The following is an 18,014-nucleotide window of genomic DNA, read 5'->3' as shown; positions in this document are numbered from 1 at the left end:
AGGAAGCTGGGGTGTTTCCTAGGCTGAGGGTTAATTCGCTAAAAGCTGAGAATTCCCCCGCCCTCACCCTTCCTTCTCTGAAAGCCAGCTCACTAGAGAGTTCCCAGCTGCCGTGGGGAGGCCTGACAGAGCCTGTGCTAGGGCAGAAGTACAGAAGCCTGTTCCAATATGGCGAACCTCCCAAATGGGAACTTACACAGGGACCAATGACAAGCTCGAAACGGGGCTCAGATGTAGTGGCAGAAGAGATTCAGAAGGGAATACCTTGTAGCTGAGGCCTCCTACACCAGTACTCCAACCATCACAGACCTTCTGAAGACCCAAGTGGCTGAGTCTATCCTTGGATACTGATGCACCCTCGATAAAGGGTCTCACACCATGAGCCTACCAAGCAAGAAGTGTACAGCTTGCTGGACTCAGACAGCAGGATCCTGAAGGGGTACCCCAGAAAAAGAGTGGCAGGACAGAGCTCTTGCAGAACACAGTGATAGGAAACAAAGCGCCAAAGGCTGCCCTTTCTTAGGACTTGAAGATAGAGGAGGGAATGAGTGAAGTCCCAGCCAGGGAGCTCAACTTACAGACCTTTATTTGTTTGATTACATTTTAAAGACTAAATTCAATGAAAAACAAGAACACAACTCACTGGCAAGCAGAATTCCTCAAAGGCAGGCTTGACGAATGTAATGTACTGAGATAAAATCTGCTCAAGGTCCCTCCCTCTTTCGCTGATGTCCCTTAATACTAGAAGAGAAGGAAAAACAAGAATCAAGAAAACAGTGCATGAGTCAATGCATGTCCGCCTTTCACAAGGCCGACCAGGATCACACAGGCTTCACAATGACTCTGGATGATTCACAAGCCGGATTCCTGAGAGACTTGACCAAGAGCCAGTCAGCAGCAGCTTTGGGAAAAACAAGTTGCATTTTCACGTCTTGCTACGGTCAAATCCAGCTATGCTCTCCAAAGCAAAAGGTTGTCCAGGAAAGGCCAATAGTCTTCTGATTTCAAGCAACATTTGACCCAAATAAAACTTCATTGCGAACCCCAGAAAAAGGCAGGACAAACGCATAATAGGAAGTGGACTGGACCCAGAGAGGTGGCGGGGCTTCCTGGAAAAGGGTGCGGGTTGCCCGGAGACTTCTCCTTTGCCCACCCTGATCCCGTACCCTTACACTTACTTACCTGTGTTCAGGACGGCAACCCTCTGCTGATGTGCCACCTCCACCTGCCCGGCTCCCACCCACACTTGAGCCCCTACAGGGGGTAGAAGTGGGGCAGAGGGCCCAGCTGTGGCCAGCCACTCCTGCCCACCTCAAGCACAGAGGTCTGCAAAGGGAAGACCTCTTAGTGAAAGATGAGAAAACCATGGTGTAAGAAACCGTGGGCTGGAGCTGTGAAGCTGCCCAGATGGACCCAAACTCACCACCTTCTACCTTCTTCCTCCTGGGGGGGCTGTTATTCGGGGACTTGCAACAAACACTGCTTTTAATACAGTCTTTCATCAAAACATGGAAAAGCATTCAGAATCCTGGTTCCGCCACTGTACACTAACCTCCCTGGGCCTGAGTTTCCCCCAAACTCAGCAAGTGAGTTTGAGTCCCATAATCAAAAACAGCCGTCCCTACAAATGTTTTCAATCTTGGCTATTAACTCTTTCCCTCCCACCCCAAAAGGGTATCAAATCCATCTACAATCATTTGCAAAGGGCTCTCAGCTCCTCTCAATCATTTCTCAGGTAATCGTTTCAGTGTGGGATGAAACTCGCTGTAAACAAACATAGGGAATACTTCTAAGTGAATTTCTGGAAAGCCACGTCTGTAAATAATTCTGTGTTTACACACAGGCGTGCACACAGGAACACACGCACGTGGGGGAGCGCAGGTAACAGGGAGAGCCTGTGGTTATGGCCCAGGCTGGCATGAAGTCTGCACGATCAGGTGGCTAGAAAACTGTCAGGAAGACCCCATTCCAGAAACCCGGGTAATAAATATACTGCTATCACCATTGACTTCTCTACCGGCTCCTCAAATCACAGGGAGTTTTCCCCCGCATGAGCCCTGGCAATAAAACGGTTGGTTGGTCCCAAAACCGTCAGGATTTGCCTCACAAACCCTGCCGCCTGTGCACCCAGCCCAGCCAGGAAATGGTCTTCTCAGGCATTTGGACACGGGGCCCTGCTCCAGCTGCCACCGCCGCTGCTCTGTCAGGGACGCTCGGCCAAGTAGGAGCCCCAACAGGTGCCACGTGGCTCAGCCCCACAGGCCTCCAAGAGCTCGGGCACTCAGGCCAACGGGCTGAGCTCACCAAAACACACAGCCCGTGCGGCCTCCAGCTCTTCACACGTCTCCAGATAAGGTCCAAAGAAAAAAGGAAGCCAGACCAAAAGGGTATCAGAGCTGGGGGGAAAAAAGCAAACACACGCCCGCGCTTATTAAGCAGCTTTGACTCAAAAGCCCTGCAAAAGCCTGATGCCGGGTTTGTTTCACAAGACGTGCATTTCACACAACTGCTGACAGCTTCAGCACTGTGGGAACCCCTGTCCTTCCCCCAGAACACACACACACACACACACACACACACACACACACACTCCCCTTTCACATCGCTCTGCCACTGCCCTCAGCCCAGGCCTGCAGCTCTCTTGTGCCTTGCAGACCCGAGAGCATCACCTGTCATGTCACGGGAGACAGGAACGTACCAGGGGGAAAGCAGTGAACGCAGGTGAGTCACACCTGCGTCCGCTGAAGCCCAAAGCCACTTCTTGCCCCATCAGCTACAGCTATGGGGGCAAAACTGACCCAGTTTTAATCCTGACTCCATTAACTACTACCTCTGTGGTCTTAGACAAGTTACTTAACATCTTTGGAGCTCATTTTCCTTAACTGTAAAGCAGAGCCCATAATAGCAACTTTCTCACAAAGCGGTCACTTAGGAAGACAGGGAGATATACATAAAACTCTTCAGCACCGTGGCTGGCACATGGTGTGTATTCAATAAGCCTAAGTTTCTATGATTATGAAGACAACAGGACCTGAGGAAGCTCTGGGAGAGGGATGGCTCCCTGAGACAGCAGACTATCGGGAGGATGGGAACTGTGAACTCAGGTGAGCAGGCTGGACCCAGTGGGGGTGGGAGTCCCTCAGAGCAGCTGGGAAGGCGGGGGGCGGTGGGCGGGGGCTGCAGTGCAGGAGTGGGGGGCGGACACGTGGGAAGACAGGATGGAGAGGGAGAAACAGGAAGACAGGGAGGAGGCATCCTCCAGCTTCCACCCTGGAAAAGGAGATGGCAGTGGGTCGGCATGTTGCCCAGACGCTGGGAACACGCAAAACCAGAAGGCATCGCCCACCTCTGCTCCCAAGAGCCTTCCATCGAATTATTACCTTAAACAGACGGGACCCCTCTTGAAGCCAAGGACAACTCGGGGCCAGCCAGTTCACTGCACTGAAACGCCTTCCTCCTCAGAGTCAGGAAACGGGGCCAAGCCAACAACTAAGTCAGAACAAGGTCTGGGCACAAACCGGAAACTCCAGGGACTTAGAACCAGCTTCCTCGTCATCACTCTGACCCTGGCATATTTGCTGGGCTGGTATAGGCCCTCTCAGAGGGGCCCTGCAGGGTAAAGGGCAGGAAACGACAGGTCTACCCGTCCCTGCTTGGCTTCCACTCAGCCCTTCCAAATCAGCTAGTGCTGCTTCGCATCAGCCAAAGCCGAGAACCAAACGTAGAAGGACCCAGAATAAACACAATTCCTCCACGGCTGTCAATTCACTTAAAAAATTCCTTGAGGAGATGTGTTACCCTAGTAAAAGAACACATTGACTATGTCAAGGCTCACTGCAGCCCTAATTCCGTGTAAACTGGGCACAGAGAGCCATGGCGGGAGAGACTAGGGGTCAGCAGTCCCAGGGCCCCCGCCTCACGTCTTCCCTGTCCCTAATTCAAGGGTTGGTTAAATTCACAGAGAGAGGGAAGGCGAAGGCAAGCTCTGCTGGGAGGAAACCAACTCCCTAGAAATACAAGGGGGTCCCTGGGAAGGAAGGAAGCCCTTCCAAGGCTATGAGACTTGATGCAGACCTCCCTCCCACACGAGGGTCAACTTGGAATGTGCCCAGGAGGATGTAACCCACAGACGGGTGAAATCATAGCGCTCACTCAAGTCTCCAGGAATGTTCTTTTGCCCCACAGCTCCCGACTAACCCTCCCTCCCTCTCCCTTACCCACAAAGCACATGCCAGGCATATTTTTTGTCCTAGGTGGACAGAGAGTGAATTTGTAGAAACAGCTTTTGCTGAGAGTGACTAAGCAGTGGGTGACATGACAAGACAGCGGAACGGAAAGAAGGCAGCGACCTGCCCCAGGGGCACCAGGGGAGGCAGGGGGTGAAGAGAACTGACCCTAAGAAATCCCCAGAGAAGGCCACCATCACCTCAGGTCTCTCCCCCATTTCACATAAGGATCTCAGGACAAGAAAAGGAGGGAGACGTTTCTGTTTAATCTACCCTAGGATTATTTGTTTGAGTGAATCAGAGTCCAAGGATGTTGCCACTCCACAAAACGTGGTTCTAATTTCCTGTGCAATTTCTTGCACTTGCTCCTCCCTCAGGCATCACTCCATCCCCTGGGACTTTAGTACCACCTGCTGGACTAATGATGGTACCAGCCCAGGTGTCACCAGCTCCTGAGGACATGACTACTCAGAGGTTCTGACAAGTCCTGAGAGAACACTCGGAAAACATAACATCATAATCTCAGGTGAAGCAGGTTTCTGATCTGCCACATTGATATTTATCAACTAATGCCACCACCAGGCATTTTACCTGCATTACCTCTGATCGGCACAACTATCTCAGGAGTACTAACTAATCCTTACATGATCAACCAATAGGAAAATAAGGTACAGAGAGATTAAAGCATAATCCGCCCAAGGTCACACATCTACTAAATGGTGAAACCAGGATTTAAATAATGTCCAGTTTAGGGGGGAAAACCGCGGTGGGGTGGGGATGGTGGTGTCCTGAACTGGGCGATTGGGAGTGACATGTATACACTGATGTGTACAAAATTGATGATGGATATAAACAAACAAACAAACAAATAAAAAGTCCAGTTCATCTGACTCCAATTTTCCCCCCAGTGATGCCTCCCAAATTTGGCAAGCTAATATGGACATCCGAGCAGATCAGCCTAGGTAGGACCTGGGTTTGTGGATGAAGATGATAAACCAGACCCTGGGGCAGATGCATAAGCAATTGTCAGGCTCAAGCCTCAATTCTCTGTCAAAAAAGATCACGCAATTCTTTTTTTTTTTTTTTTTGCAATTCTTCTCTGGCCTGTGTAACCCTAAAACACAGGCCTGTCCCCTTCATATTACCCATTTAAATAAAAAAACCCATGCCTGGGAGGTCACAAGAGCCACCAAAGTCACAAAGTTAGCAAGGGGCTCTGCTGGGACTAGAATTCTCCTTTTTTCCATCAGGTTACTCCCCCTGCCCGACACCACCGGGGAGGGGAAGTACAGCTCCCCTGACTTAATAGAGTGTGACTCCTATTACTTCTTAGGAGGGCAAAACCCAGGGAGTCATTTCTCTAGATTCTGCCATTTCCACTTATAGTTCTTGTGACAAGAGTACTGAACTGGATAAACTAAAAATCTGTTTCATGAACCGGAAAAGAGGAAACTTCACAGACTTTGAGGTCAGAAGGCTCTGGGCTGGAGCTTATGAAATTTGACTCTGCCAACGACTTGCTCTGCGACTAGGAGCTAACCCTGGCGTTTCCTGTGTCACTCCTCTTCCGCACGATGGGGACTGAAACCTTAAGTCAGCTTTCATCCCCCTCCTCAGTCACCCACACCCCACTGCCTTGGCTGGGGTCCCGTCAGCTCTAACTCTGCTAGGAACCTTTCTCATCTCTCCCCAACTCTCCATTGCCCCTCACACCACCCACGGGCGACAGCCCTACCTGTTGTCCAGATCAGCAAGACAGTCCTAACAAGCCATGGTGTCTCTGTTTGCGGTACATGCCTTCCTGGGCTGCCTACGCCATCACCCCGCCACATCCAAGTCCAGAACCCACTTCCCCCACAAAGCCTCCCAAGCTCTCTGGTGGAAGCAAGCCCTCTGCTTCGTGTCCCGCAGAGCTGAATTCACAGGCTCCGCTCTCCCACCAGCAAGCAGTTTGGTGTCTTCAGCACACACGGAAGGAAGACCTGCAGAGAGAACAACTGACTTTGCTCCCAAGCTGGGTGGACAGAGTGACCAAACCTCCACAGAACTTTCCGGAAAGCGAAGGGTGAGAGAAGCGAGCAGGTGGGACCAGCTGCCCAGAGTTTCAGGCAGAGGGTGTTCCTGCCACCCCCCCCAGATGTCCTACAGTGAGTTCCCATCTTGATTCTGACACCTGTGGGGAAATCATAAGGACCTGAGCATTTAACCAAACTTTTCCCCAGCAAAACCAAAATGTAAACTTCTTATGTCATCTCTGTGACCTCACGAGCCTTTCGTTACCTGAAACAATAAGTGACTAATCCCTTCTCAGATGTCACCAAATGTTTGGGCAGCAGGACATCCCTGGGACTAGACTGACTCAGTTGGGCTGGGCCACGCAGCCACGAGGCTGCCTCGGGGAAGGCACGGGCCCCAGAATAGGGGAGGGCAGGGGCCTGTCACAGGCCACCGACAGGGCCATCAGAGGCTTTTGGAACGCACCTCTGCGGGAGAGCCGGGTGTCCGCATCTGTGTCCACGAAAAGCTTCATCTGGAACAGGTCTCGCACTTCCTGGGAGTAGAAGGCCAGGATCCCTTCGAAGAGCACCACGTCCGCAGGATAGACGGTAACCGTCTCCTCCTTCCTGCAAACCAGAGCAGATGATGGGCCGAGCCAGGCGGGGGGAGCCCGGGAGGAGGAAACAAGAGAAGCTGTCTGGGAGTCTGGGGTCCCAGCCCCTTGACTGAAAGGGCGCTGAGAGGGTTTAGCTAACACAGCCTTACAGAGCCCTCACACCACCACGGGAGACCCAAGAATGAGCACCAGGACGGCTGGAGCAAAGGTCTCCTGTGACCAGTTCTTCTGAGCTTTCGCCATAAAGCAGATGGGTAGACACCTTTCTCCTTGGAATAAAAAACCTGCTGTTGGGACCTCCCTGGCGGTCCAGTGGTTAAGACTCTGCGCTTCCAATGCAGGACACGCAGGTTCGGTCCCTGGTCGGGGAACTAAGATCCCACATGCCACACAGCACGGTCAAAAAAACAAAAAAACCTGCTGTTGAATGAAGAATAAAGGCAGACAAAAGAAGATGTGATCACTTTTTTTTTTTTTTTCCCTCCGAAGGCGTCTCCAGGAATGCTCTCAGTCCTGGCATTTATGGAACCTAACACTCTGAACTTTCAAAAACAGAAACTCACAGTGTTCTCCCAACAACTCCACCCCCTCCCCCAGTGCTGAGGCAACTGGGAGGAAGAAGGAAGGGGCAGATGGAGGGAGGGGAAAAGAAAGCTTTAGGTAAGAGGGTGGGAAGGGGAAAGGATTTCTGTGGAGGGAAAGAGTCCCAGTCCTGCCAGGTTTGGCTCTGCCCGGCTCCTACAACTGTCTTCCTTATCAGTAAAGCAGGGACACACATTACCTCATCCATCTACCCACAGGATTGGGAAGCCCAAGGCAGATACTACTGTCAACACGACTTTTCAAAAGCCAGGGGAGTGAAACCAAATGGATAACTGGGACCTGCTGGGGTCCAGCTCCGCCCCGTCTCAACTTTCACTGCAATCTTATCTTTTGCTTCTGTCGGAAAACCACCTTGCACTTTACCTCAAAATTCACTAAAAGGGAAGTAATGATGCCACTCCAAGGTTTACCACTCACCCTAACTAGCAGACATTTGTGAAGAAACATTTGTGAAGAAAACCAAACAGTTATTTCAAAAGTTCCTTAAGATGATAGGTTTTATCTGTGCAAACACAGTGAAGTCAGCAGCAGCTGGCCACTAAGGAGGGACTTCCTTCCCATAAACATGCTTTGATTCTTTATTGGCTCAGTCCCTTGGGTTCCTGTCTAAATTCTAAGGCAGCACTGCTGGAGCAACTACCAAGGTGGCAGAATATGGAGCATAAAAGACAGCAGAAAAGCACCAGGTTAGTGCAATTAGGAGACTCTCTAGGATGGCGGTATTAATTCTGGATGCACACAGAACCATCTGGGGAGCTTTTAAAAATAGTTATACCTGGACCCTACTCCCCTGGGGCTCTGATTTCATTAGTCTGGGGTGGAGCTAGAGCATCGATATTTTTTAAAAGCTCCCCAGCTATTTCTTTTTTTTTTTTTTTAAGTCATGAAACTTTATTTACTTAACAGCAGAGGTTCGAAGTATATTGAGCGGATAAAAATACCAGGAGAAACTGCATCCACGTTGGTATTGGAGAGACGCCTAACTTCTGTATTTTAGAAACTGACAGATGAAGTAGCAATAAAGAAGGAAATGGAAAGTATGAATAACACAGTTAGCAAGCATGTATGTTTGTGCGTGCACACAACTTTGTACAAAACTTGGAAATACAACTGCAGCAGGCACAAAAATTAACTGTTAGGCCACAATGGAATATTAACCAATTCCAAAAAGTAGAACTCACTTGTGTATTTCTTTTTATTTATCCTGCTTGGGATTTGCTGGGCTTCTTGAATCTGTGGATTTAGTGAGTTTCATTAGTTCTGGGGAAAATTAAGCTACTGTCTCTTCAGATATTGCCTTTATTCTCTTTCTTTCCTTCTCATTAAATATTTTCCAGGTCTTTTCACTGTCTTTCGTATCTCTTAATCTCTTTTCTGTTTTTTTTCCTGTCTTTTTCTTTCCTTAATGCATTAATGAATGATTTCTTCAGATCAATCCCCTAGTGTTTGAACTGGGTTTTTTTAGGTCCATTTTGCTGCTAAATATGTCTACTGAGTTTTAAAAACGTGCCATTGTGTTTTCCATTTCTAGAAGCAATGTTCTTTTTCCATATTTGATACATTATTTTTAATTATTTTTCTTTTTTTTTAAATTTACATTTTCTTCTCCCAGTTTCATTGAGATATAATTGACATAAAGCATTGTATAAGTTTAAGGTGTACAACATAATGATTTGACTTACATACATCATAAAATGATTACCACAATAATGGTAATAATGTTTAGTGAACATCTATCATCTCATATAAATGAAATATTTAAAGAAACATTAAAAGAAATATTAAAGAAATAGAAAATTTTTTTGTGAAGGAACTCAGGATTTAGTCTCTTAACAACTTTCATATATAACGTACAACAGTGATAATTATCTTTATCATGTTGTACATTACATCCCTAGTACTTATTTATCTTATAGCTAGAGTATATACCTTTTGACTATCTAGTTCTCCCTTCCCCTGCAAGCCCATCTCCCCATTTCCCCACCTCCCCCAACTCCCCACACTGGTAGCAATAAGTTTGATCTCTTTTTCTATGAGTTTGTTTTTTGAAGTATAATTGACATACAATACTACGTTAGTTGCTGGTACACAACACAGTGATTTCATATTTCTATACATTTCCAAATCATTACCATGGTAAGTCTAGTTGTCATCTGTCACCATACAAAGATATTACATTATTATTATTGAGTATATTCCCCACATCGTACACTTCATACCTGTGATTCATTTATTTCATAGCTGGAAGTCTGTACCTCCTAATCTCCCTCACCATTTCTTCTTCCCTTACCCCCTTCCCCTCTGGCAACCACTCGTTTGTTCTCTGTATCTATGATGCTGTTTCTGTTTTCTTGTTTGTTCATTTGTTTTTAGATTCCACATAATACGTGAAATCATACAGTATTTGTCTTTCTCTGTCTGACTGATTTCACTTAGCATAATACCCTCTAAGTCCACCCACGCTGTCGCAAATGACAAGATGTCAGCCCTTTTTTAAAAATGTTCCCCAGGTATGTCTACTGTGCAGCCAGGGTTGAGACACGCCAACCCTAGAAGAATGTCAGGTACTGGAAAACAGGGTGCTCATTGTGGTTTAGGATAAGGAACCAAACTGGGCAGAGTTCAGAAGCAAGATGGATAGAAAAAAGGATCAACGAGTGAGTGAAATAATGAGTCACTCTAGGCAGCTGCCCTGGGCCAAGAAGAGGGCAGAAAGGCTCTGCTGGGAAACAAAACACATGTGTGGGATTCCTAGGGCTCCATTTGGAATACACAGAGTGAGTGCAATGACCGTGCTAATTTACCCAGACTGGCACTGTGTGGCAGTGCTGATCAGCTTGCCTAACTGATAAACACTAAAAAGGAACAGGTGGTTTTCCAACTCAACAGTCATGCCTCTTCAGTCCTGGGACAGTAAGGAGAACAAACTGCCTGCTCTGTGGGTGGTGCCCCAAAAAGTTGAAATCAATCACTTCCCAAGTCCACATGTAGGTCTAGGTGGGAGAAAATTTAGAAATAGCTTCGAGCTAAAAACAACATTTATTGAGCACCTACTAGCCCAGGATGTGCCAGGAACCTATGGTGCAATATTCTGTTTAGGAATTTAGAGATGGGCTGGGAGGTTCACATAAGAAACCTGGAGTATTAGAGCATTTGGGATTACCTAGCCCAACCTTCTCATTTGACAATTATTCCTTACGATAAAGAAGGGGAAGACCAGAGAAAGGTATTTACAGAGAATAGGTGACTTCTCAGTTTCAGCCCAACATTTGTTTGTAGTCACCATGAAAGGCCCATGGGTGGGTTGGGATCAGTTAACCCTGGACAGCTGGGTCCCTCACAAGTGGCCCTTAAGAGTTGGGGGGGACTGCTGTGGTCTTAGGTGGTTCCAAAGCTTCATGCAAGAGATGGGCTCTGGGCCACTAAAGAACAGGATTTTAAAATAAAAGGTATGAGAGAGGAATCTGGAGAAAAAAGGGAAACACATCTGGATGGGCAACTCTGCAGGGGTTTTTTTGTTGTTGTTAATACGTGAACTGGATGGAGCTCGTGCTGCACAACGTACTCTTCTTCACCTCCTGCCCCCCGACTACACTGGTCAGGCCCTGACTCCTGCCAACTGCCCTCACTCCACTCCCTTCCATCGGCCCCATATCAGTCTCTCACCTGGGCCACTCCAAGGGCTTCATAAACAGCATTGTGAATCCTCGTTCCTGCCACCAGAATGACCTCTCCATTCCTACATAACTGCCATCTATGGATGCCTACTGCCAACACGTTTGTCCTCTGGCCCTGGGGTCCATGGTCCTTCCTGATCTGACGCCTGCCTGCCTCCCAGCCTCCTCCACCTCCTGCCGCTCTCCCCACACACTGACCCCCATCCCTCCACACCTAACCTACTGCAATTCCCCACCAAGCTTGCCCCTGAAATGCCTCCCTACCCATCACCTTGGAAATCCCTTTCCCAACAACTTCTCATGCTTTCCAATGCACAGCTTAAATATCATCTCCTTTACACAACCTGCACTAAATAATCCAGCCCTTCTTCCCTCCTACTCCTCCACATCCCCGTGCCTCAGTCGTCAGGCTGCACTGTAATTCTGTAGCAGTACCCCGCCCAGGACCTGAGAGGTGGTGGGCTAGACTGTCTCTTGTCAACTTGACATCACCACCACTCCCCCAAGGCTAGAAACTACAATTCCCAGAATCCCTTTCCCTATATGGTCCCAGCTACTTTGCCAATGGAAAACCTAGAAGATGAAAGTGATTAACACAACACTGTAAATCAACTATACATGAATAAAATAAATTTTTAAAATTAAATTTAAAAAGAAGATGAAAGTGAAACAAAATCTGTAATTTTTAGGAGATCATAATAGCTAGACAAGGAAACTGCAGACACTCCATAAGTTCCCATTCAGAGGCTGTGGGCCCGGATGGATGCAGCAGATTCTTGGACTTTGCATGAACCTAGCTTCTTCTCCAGATGGCAGCTCAGGCTGCCATCACTGGGGACGAATGTCTCTGATTCTCTGGCTGCGGCCTCCCAGATCTTTGCTCTCCCAGCCCCCTCATTATTCATGTTAGCTCCAGTTCCCTATTCTAAACACCCCTTTATTCCTGCACAGTCTGTAGAGGTTTGATATAGGAGGCATATCTTGTTCTTTGAATGTCCTGCACAGCAGAATCGGGTCCATAGTAGGAAGTACTTCAGTAGCTACCAGTGAGGGATGAAGGTGAGAGCCAAAGCAGCCCGGCTTTCCATCACAATGTGCTCTCTCTTTTCTCCTCCTCCAACCGAATCTTTGCCACACCCTCAAGTTCTGAGAGAGTTCATGAGAAGAGCACACAACATGTGAGCTAACTGCATTAAAGGCGGAGATGTGTCCTAAAGGAACACACAGGGAGATGAAGATTGGGCTTTTTTTTTCTTTTTTTAAAATTTTTATTTATTTATTTATTTATTTTTGGCTGTGTTGGTTGGGTCTTCTTTTCTGTGCGAGGGCTTTCTCTAGTTGCGGCAAGCGGGGGCCACTCTTCATCGCGGTGCGCGGGCCTCTCACTATCGCGGCCTCTCTTGTTGCGGAGCACAGGCTCCAGACGCGCAGGCTCAGTAGTTGTGGCTCACGGGCCTAGTCGCTCCGCGGCACGCGGGATCCTCCCAGACCAGGGCTCGAACTCGTGTACCCTGCATTGGCAGGCGAATTCTCAACCACTGCGCCACCAGGGAAGCCCCGGGCTTTTAATTATAGAAACATTTGGTAGTAGAAACATTTTAATTATAGAAACATTTGTTTTTAATTATAGAAATATTTGGTATGAAATCTAATTTCCCATTTTTAAAAAATCAACTCAAGAGAGAGTGGGATAAAGAAACCAAGAAGGAAAATGAAAAGCGGGAGGGAGAAACTTTCAAAAGAGCCCAGAGCTAAAAACGACACTTACTGAGCCACTACTAAGGAGCTACACGTGGTGTGACACACCATTTAGGAGTGTCGAGTGTGCCTGGGAGGTCCCCCGAAGGAGACAAAGTGAGCAGAGAGCTCTGTGTAGCTCTGAAGGAGCTCGGGGTCTGGCTAGCAGGAGGGAAGTCCTCCAGAAGCCCCTTCCCACCACTCAAGAGGGAAGGAGGCTGTAATGGAGGTCAAGCCACTCTGCTATTCCTTATTAGGAGCATGAAAATCGACAAATGGAAAGGACAGGTCTGACGTGATTGAGAAGCTCTCTGGTGGGTCTAGTCTTTGGTGACCCCAGTGCCCTCACACCTCCCCACACAGCTCGATCCCAAGTAAACCAGGAGAGCAGAAAGAACAGCTTCCTTTCTTCTTCTTCCTGTTTTTCCTCTACCACACCCCCTTGCGTTTGTTCCAGGAACAACAGCTTGGGCATGTGGGTGAGGACGAATGCGCAGTCCCTCACCTGAGTCCAAATTCACAAATCTATCCCTTCAGAGTTAACAGAGCATGATGATCATGATTGGACTGTTCCAGGAAGCACCTGGATGAATTCCTGACGCCGTGCACCTACAGGCATGCTGATGCCACCGCCCTGTCACTGACAGGCTGCAGTGGGCACCAGGCACATGGGGGCGGTGGGGGTGCGGGGGGTGGGGTGGGGGCGGGAAGAAGCCTGGAACTTCTGGGGATGCTCTGGGGAGCAACAGGTAATAATCCCCAGCCCAGAGCAGCTCACTTACCGGGAATGGGAGACAAAGTCATACACAGGAATCTGGACTGTTTTCCCTTCGGTGATTTCTCTGAGTGTCTTGAAGATGAGTTCATTGTCAAAGGCATCTGAAGGAAATCAAACTATTAAGATGTTTCTTAATTGTAAAATGATTTCTCCTATAATGATGAACAGGGCATCCCTATAAACCTATTATTTCACATATGTGTATCACACTCTAGAGAAGCATCCCCTCCCCGCAAAAAAGCCAGATTTCTACCCAAAGCAGAATGCGAATTCCCTGCATCTCAAACCAAAGTGTATAAATGAGTTCTGAAAAGTGGATTCTTTTTTTTTTTGGCTTGCCATTCCATCTCTGGCCTCAGACATCTCTCTCCCCTCTCTAAATCCAGCACATGATAACCTGGAAAGCATAGTCACAACTAGGGGACTGCAGCACGCATCACACCAAGTTTTGACTTCCACAGTTACAAGAACTCCAAACCAGCTAAAGGGGCAGTGTGCTCATCTGGGACCGTCAGGGCAAAAACCATTCAGGCCGCCATCCTGGACCCTCCACCCCACTCTGCCAGTCGGTGAGTTTAACACACGAGCCATGTACACGCACGTGCTGGGTGCTGGCGGGAGGGTGTGACACAGGCTGCTGTGGATCAGGAGGCGGGAGAACCAGCTGTGTGTGTGCGCTAACCTGTGTCTGGCCCACCTGGAGTAATAGGCTTCTCCAAGAGTCACCCTTGTTCAGACACAGATTCTATCAGTATTTAAGGCGCCAAGCACCAGAGGATGCGTTGCAAAGTGTTTCTTTCCTATAAGCCCCACCGCAAGCCCGCAAGGTACCTATCAGTCCTCCATTTTGTGGATGGGAAACAGAGAGGTTAAGCAACTTCTTCAACCAATCCCCCCCCCCCCACACGCCCTTCAATGCCCCGACTCACCCGGGTGATCAAAATTGAACTGGCCCTTCAAGGCTTTGGCCTTCTGCTCTGAAGTGAGGACACGGTAGAAGCTATCCTGGCTCAGGATGACCACCTGCTTCTGGCGATAGTCCACCTCATTCTGTCCCAGGAGCTGCACAATCTTAGCACAAACGGAAGACTGTAAGGAGAGAAGGGAACACCACGGAATAAGGGAGGTCCAGTCACTGAGCTGATGTGTGCGCCCTGAGCAAGGGGGCCTTTGGAAGGAAGAACCCCAAGGCTACCATATCTTGGATGATGCATTAGGGGAAGGGAGGAAACGTCTGCTGAGAAGGAATTCAGGGGCCCCGAAAGTCTCTTCCTCTCTTTCCTTAACACAATTTACTACGCTCAGGTATCACAGTGAAGGCAGGGGGAGGAGGGCAGTAATCTCTAACTCCTCTTCCATAAAGCCTTCCCCAAAGCTACTAATAAAAGGTGACACTATTTTATTCTTCCTTGCTTGCACCCTGGGATAGATACACAAAAAAGACAGCAGAAAGTGGGGAAAGGGCACACTGAGGCTGTGCTGATGGGCCAAAGGGCCTCTGGGTCATGAAGTGACTGGGCATTTGCTAGATATCTCACAGCCCCTGCACATCTCTTTATGCCAAAGGAATCTCATAGCAGAGAGCTTGACTGGTTGGCGGTAAGGCCAAGGTCATGGCTTCCATCCTACTTCTGTTTGTTTCTTTTGCTCTGGTCCAGAGCCGTGGACTTCATCGCCCTCACAGTACCCCGGGCAGCCTTGTCACACATCTGTGCCCCTGCTTTTAGAGCTGGAGACATAAACATAACCAATACCTGAAACAACCTAGGGGTATCCCAACTAAGAGTACGGATGCCAGTTCCAGATGAACTCAAACCTACGTGCTTTGTGTTGTGTTGCTAGTAATACACATATCTGACTCCTTTTCTCTCCAATAACATACGCTCTTTGTAAAAGGAAAATTATAAAACCAAGTGCATTCAAAAGAATGAGATAGTGAAAGATTGTATTTACCAAATAACTCTTTTCTTTTTTTTTTTTCATTTGATACAAAGATTATTTGAAAAATAAGAATGTCTACATTACAAAACCTCTAGAAGCTGTAACTCAAGCCCCCTCTGGAACTGGGTGACCTAATTACAAGCGATGAAAAAATGAGCAGTTAGAGGTTTCTTGGGCTCAGCCTTAGAAGCCTTACTATTGAACTTATTTTACCAACTGATTTTACAGGGAAAAACCAGGAAACTTTTAAAAATTCTTATGAAGAATGTATTTGATTTGTCCAAGCATAAGGAAAACTGGTCATTCCTGTTGTACTAGCAAGTGTAAATTAAAACTATTTTGAATTATACTCCAATAAAGATGTTAAAAAAAAAAAAAACTATTTTGCACAATATGTCCTGTTGTACACGTGGTGAAACACACTGCCATATTATAAGGATCTGTGGGGGAAAAATATTTTGACTCAACTGTTAATTATTAGAAAATTATTTTATGACACCTTTACACATTAACACACAAAAAAGCATTTAAAACTACTTAGGATTTTTGGAACTACAGATGTGCCAAAAGAAAAAAAAAAAAAGAATCACAGGAAGGCATAAAGCTTGCACATGACTTAAACTACATTCAAAAATGAAAATGCTACAACAGAATCAAAGGTTCTATGCAATCAAAACCTCTAAGTTTTTAAACATGTATAGGCCCATAATTTCCTTTTCCTAGCTTCCATCTGCTTCTTACATCACAAGGCTATGAGAGGGCAACGTTTATACCTGCAGCCTTCACTAGTAGATAGAATTCCTTCCAGAAGTCCAAAGAACAAAAATGAAAACAGGGATTCATGGAGCCAGATATATATAATCTATCAGGTTATTCAAATAATGGTATTTTTTTATTTGTAGCTAAAACACATTAAATGTGTTTTTTTTTTTACTAAGAATAGTAATCCCACCACTGCCAGGAAAGCATATAAGGAAGTTACACTACTTAATTTCACAGATAAACCATCATTTCCCTTAACCCAGGCACAACCTAGGACAGAACCTATCCAATGGCCAATAAAACTGGTTAATGAACATACAGTAGGTACAATTCTAGAACATCAGTGCTCATTACACCCTCTATCAAGAGTAAAGATGGCTGGGGAATTCCCTGGTGGTCCAGTAGTTAGGACTCAGCGCTTTCACTGCCGGGGCCTGGGTTCGATCCCTGGTCGGGGAACTAAGATCCTGAAAGCCACGTGGCGTGGCCAAAGCAAAGCAAACAAACAAACAAAAAAAGAGAGTAAAGATGGCTGTTTTGTTGGTCCACAGCTGCTTGTCTCAGCTCTATGTTTTCAAGGACTGAGCTGGTGATCGTTCTTTCCACAAACATACCACAACCAACTGCTAACATTTTAACTGATTATTGGTTAGGTGTCAGGCCCTAGGCCAAGTGCTCCATTACAGCTACCCCCAGAAGTCACAAGTGTTACCCTTCACAGATGTGGACACCAAATTAAAGGACTTGGCTACAGTCATACAATCCTGGTTCCTTTCCTCTTCAACTTAAAAGTAGTCAGGGACTTCCCTGGTGGCGCAGTGGTTAAGAATCCGCCTGCCAATGCAGGGGACACGGGTTCGAGCCCTGGTCCAGGAAGATCCCACATGCCATGGATGCAACTAAGCCCGTGTGCCACAACTACTGAGCCTGCTCTCTAGAGCCTGCGAGTCACAACTACTGAGCCCGTGTGCCACAACTACTGAAGCCCGTGTGCCTAGAGCCCGTGCTCCGCAACAAGAGAAGCCACCAAAATGAGAAGCCCGCGTGAGCAATGAAGAGTAGTTCCCACTCGCTGCAACTAGAGAAAGCCTACACGCAACAACAAAGACCCAATGCAGCCCAAAATAAATATAAATAAAATAAATAAATTTATTAAAAAAAAAAAAAAGTAGCCAGAAGTGGGGGGTGGGATAAATTAGGAGTTTGGGATTAACATATATACACTACTACATATAAAATAGACAAATGACAAGGATTTACTGTATAGCACAAGCAACTATATATATTCAATATCTTGTAATACCTATAATGGAAAAGAATCTGAAAAATAGATATAGATATATGTATAAGTGAATCACTTTGCTGCACACCTGGAACTAACACGACACTGTAAGTCAACTATGCTTCAAAAGAAAAAAAAAAAAAAAGGTAGTCAGAAGTTCCAAGCAGAAGAAACCCTTTTATCATTCAGGAGATAAACACCACTGCATGAAAAGCAAAGAAACACTTGCCTGTAGGTTAATTTAGATTTTTCTAGTATTTTCTTCTTTCTGGAACTTGTTAAAGCTGGGCCCAAAATATCTAGATAACTGTCAAATCGGGGCGACAGATACTTGGGGAGGGGTTCATTGCTTCTACTGGTTCTTAGGTTTGAATCTTCACACAATCAGGAGGAA

General features: G+C 47.0%; 1 protein-coding gene across 4 annotated transcripts in view; it reads right to left on the bottom strand.

Moving 5' to 3' along the window:
• The window catches only part of UCK2 (uridine-cytidine kinase 2), an 83,189-nt gene that overhangs the window by 11,094 nt on the left and 54,081 nt on the right, over positions 1 to 18,014 (bottom strand). For all 4 annotated transcript variants that reach the window (XM_036867807.1, XM_036867782.1, XM_036867788.1 and 1 more), the window contains 4 exons: positions 14,565 to 14,724; positions 13,640 to 13,736; positions 6,708 to 6,850; positions 644 to 741 (listed from right to left, as the gene is read on the bottom strand). In XM_036867807.1, the coding sequence (XP_036723702.1) occupies positions 644 to 741; positions 6,708 to 6,850; positions 13,640 to 13,736; positions 14,565 to 14,724 (498 nt within the window). The remainder of the gene's footprint in view (positions 1 to 643; positions 742 to 6,707; positions 6,851 to 13,639; positions 13,737 to 14,564; positions 14,725 to 18,014) is intronic.

This window comes from Balaenoptera musculus, chromosome 1 (assembly GCF_009873245.2).
Source record: "Balaenoptera musculus isolate JJ_BM4_2016_0621 chromosome 1, mBalMus1.pri.v3, whole genome shotgun sequence".
NCBI lineage: Eukaryota > Metazoa > Chordata > Mammalia > Artiodactyla > Balaenopteridae > Balaenoptera > Balaenoptera musculus.
This window is presented reverse-complemented; position numbering and strand designations above follow the sequence as displayed.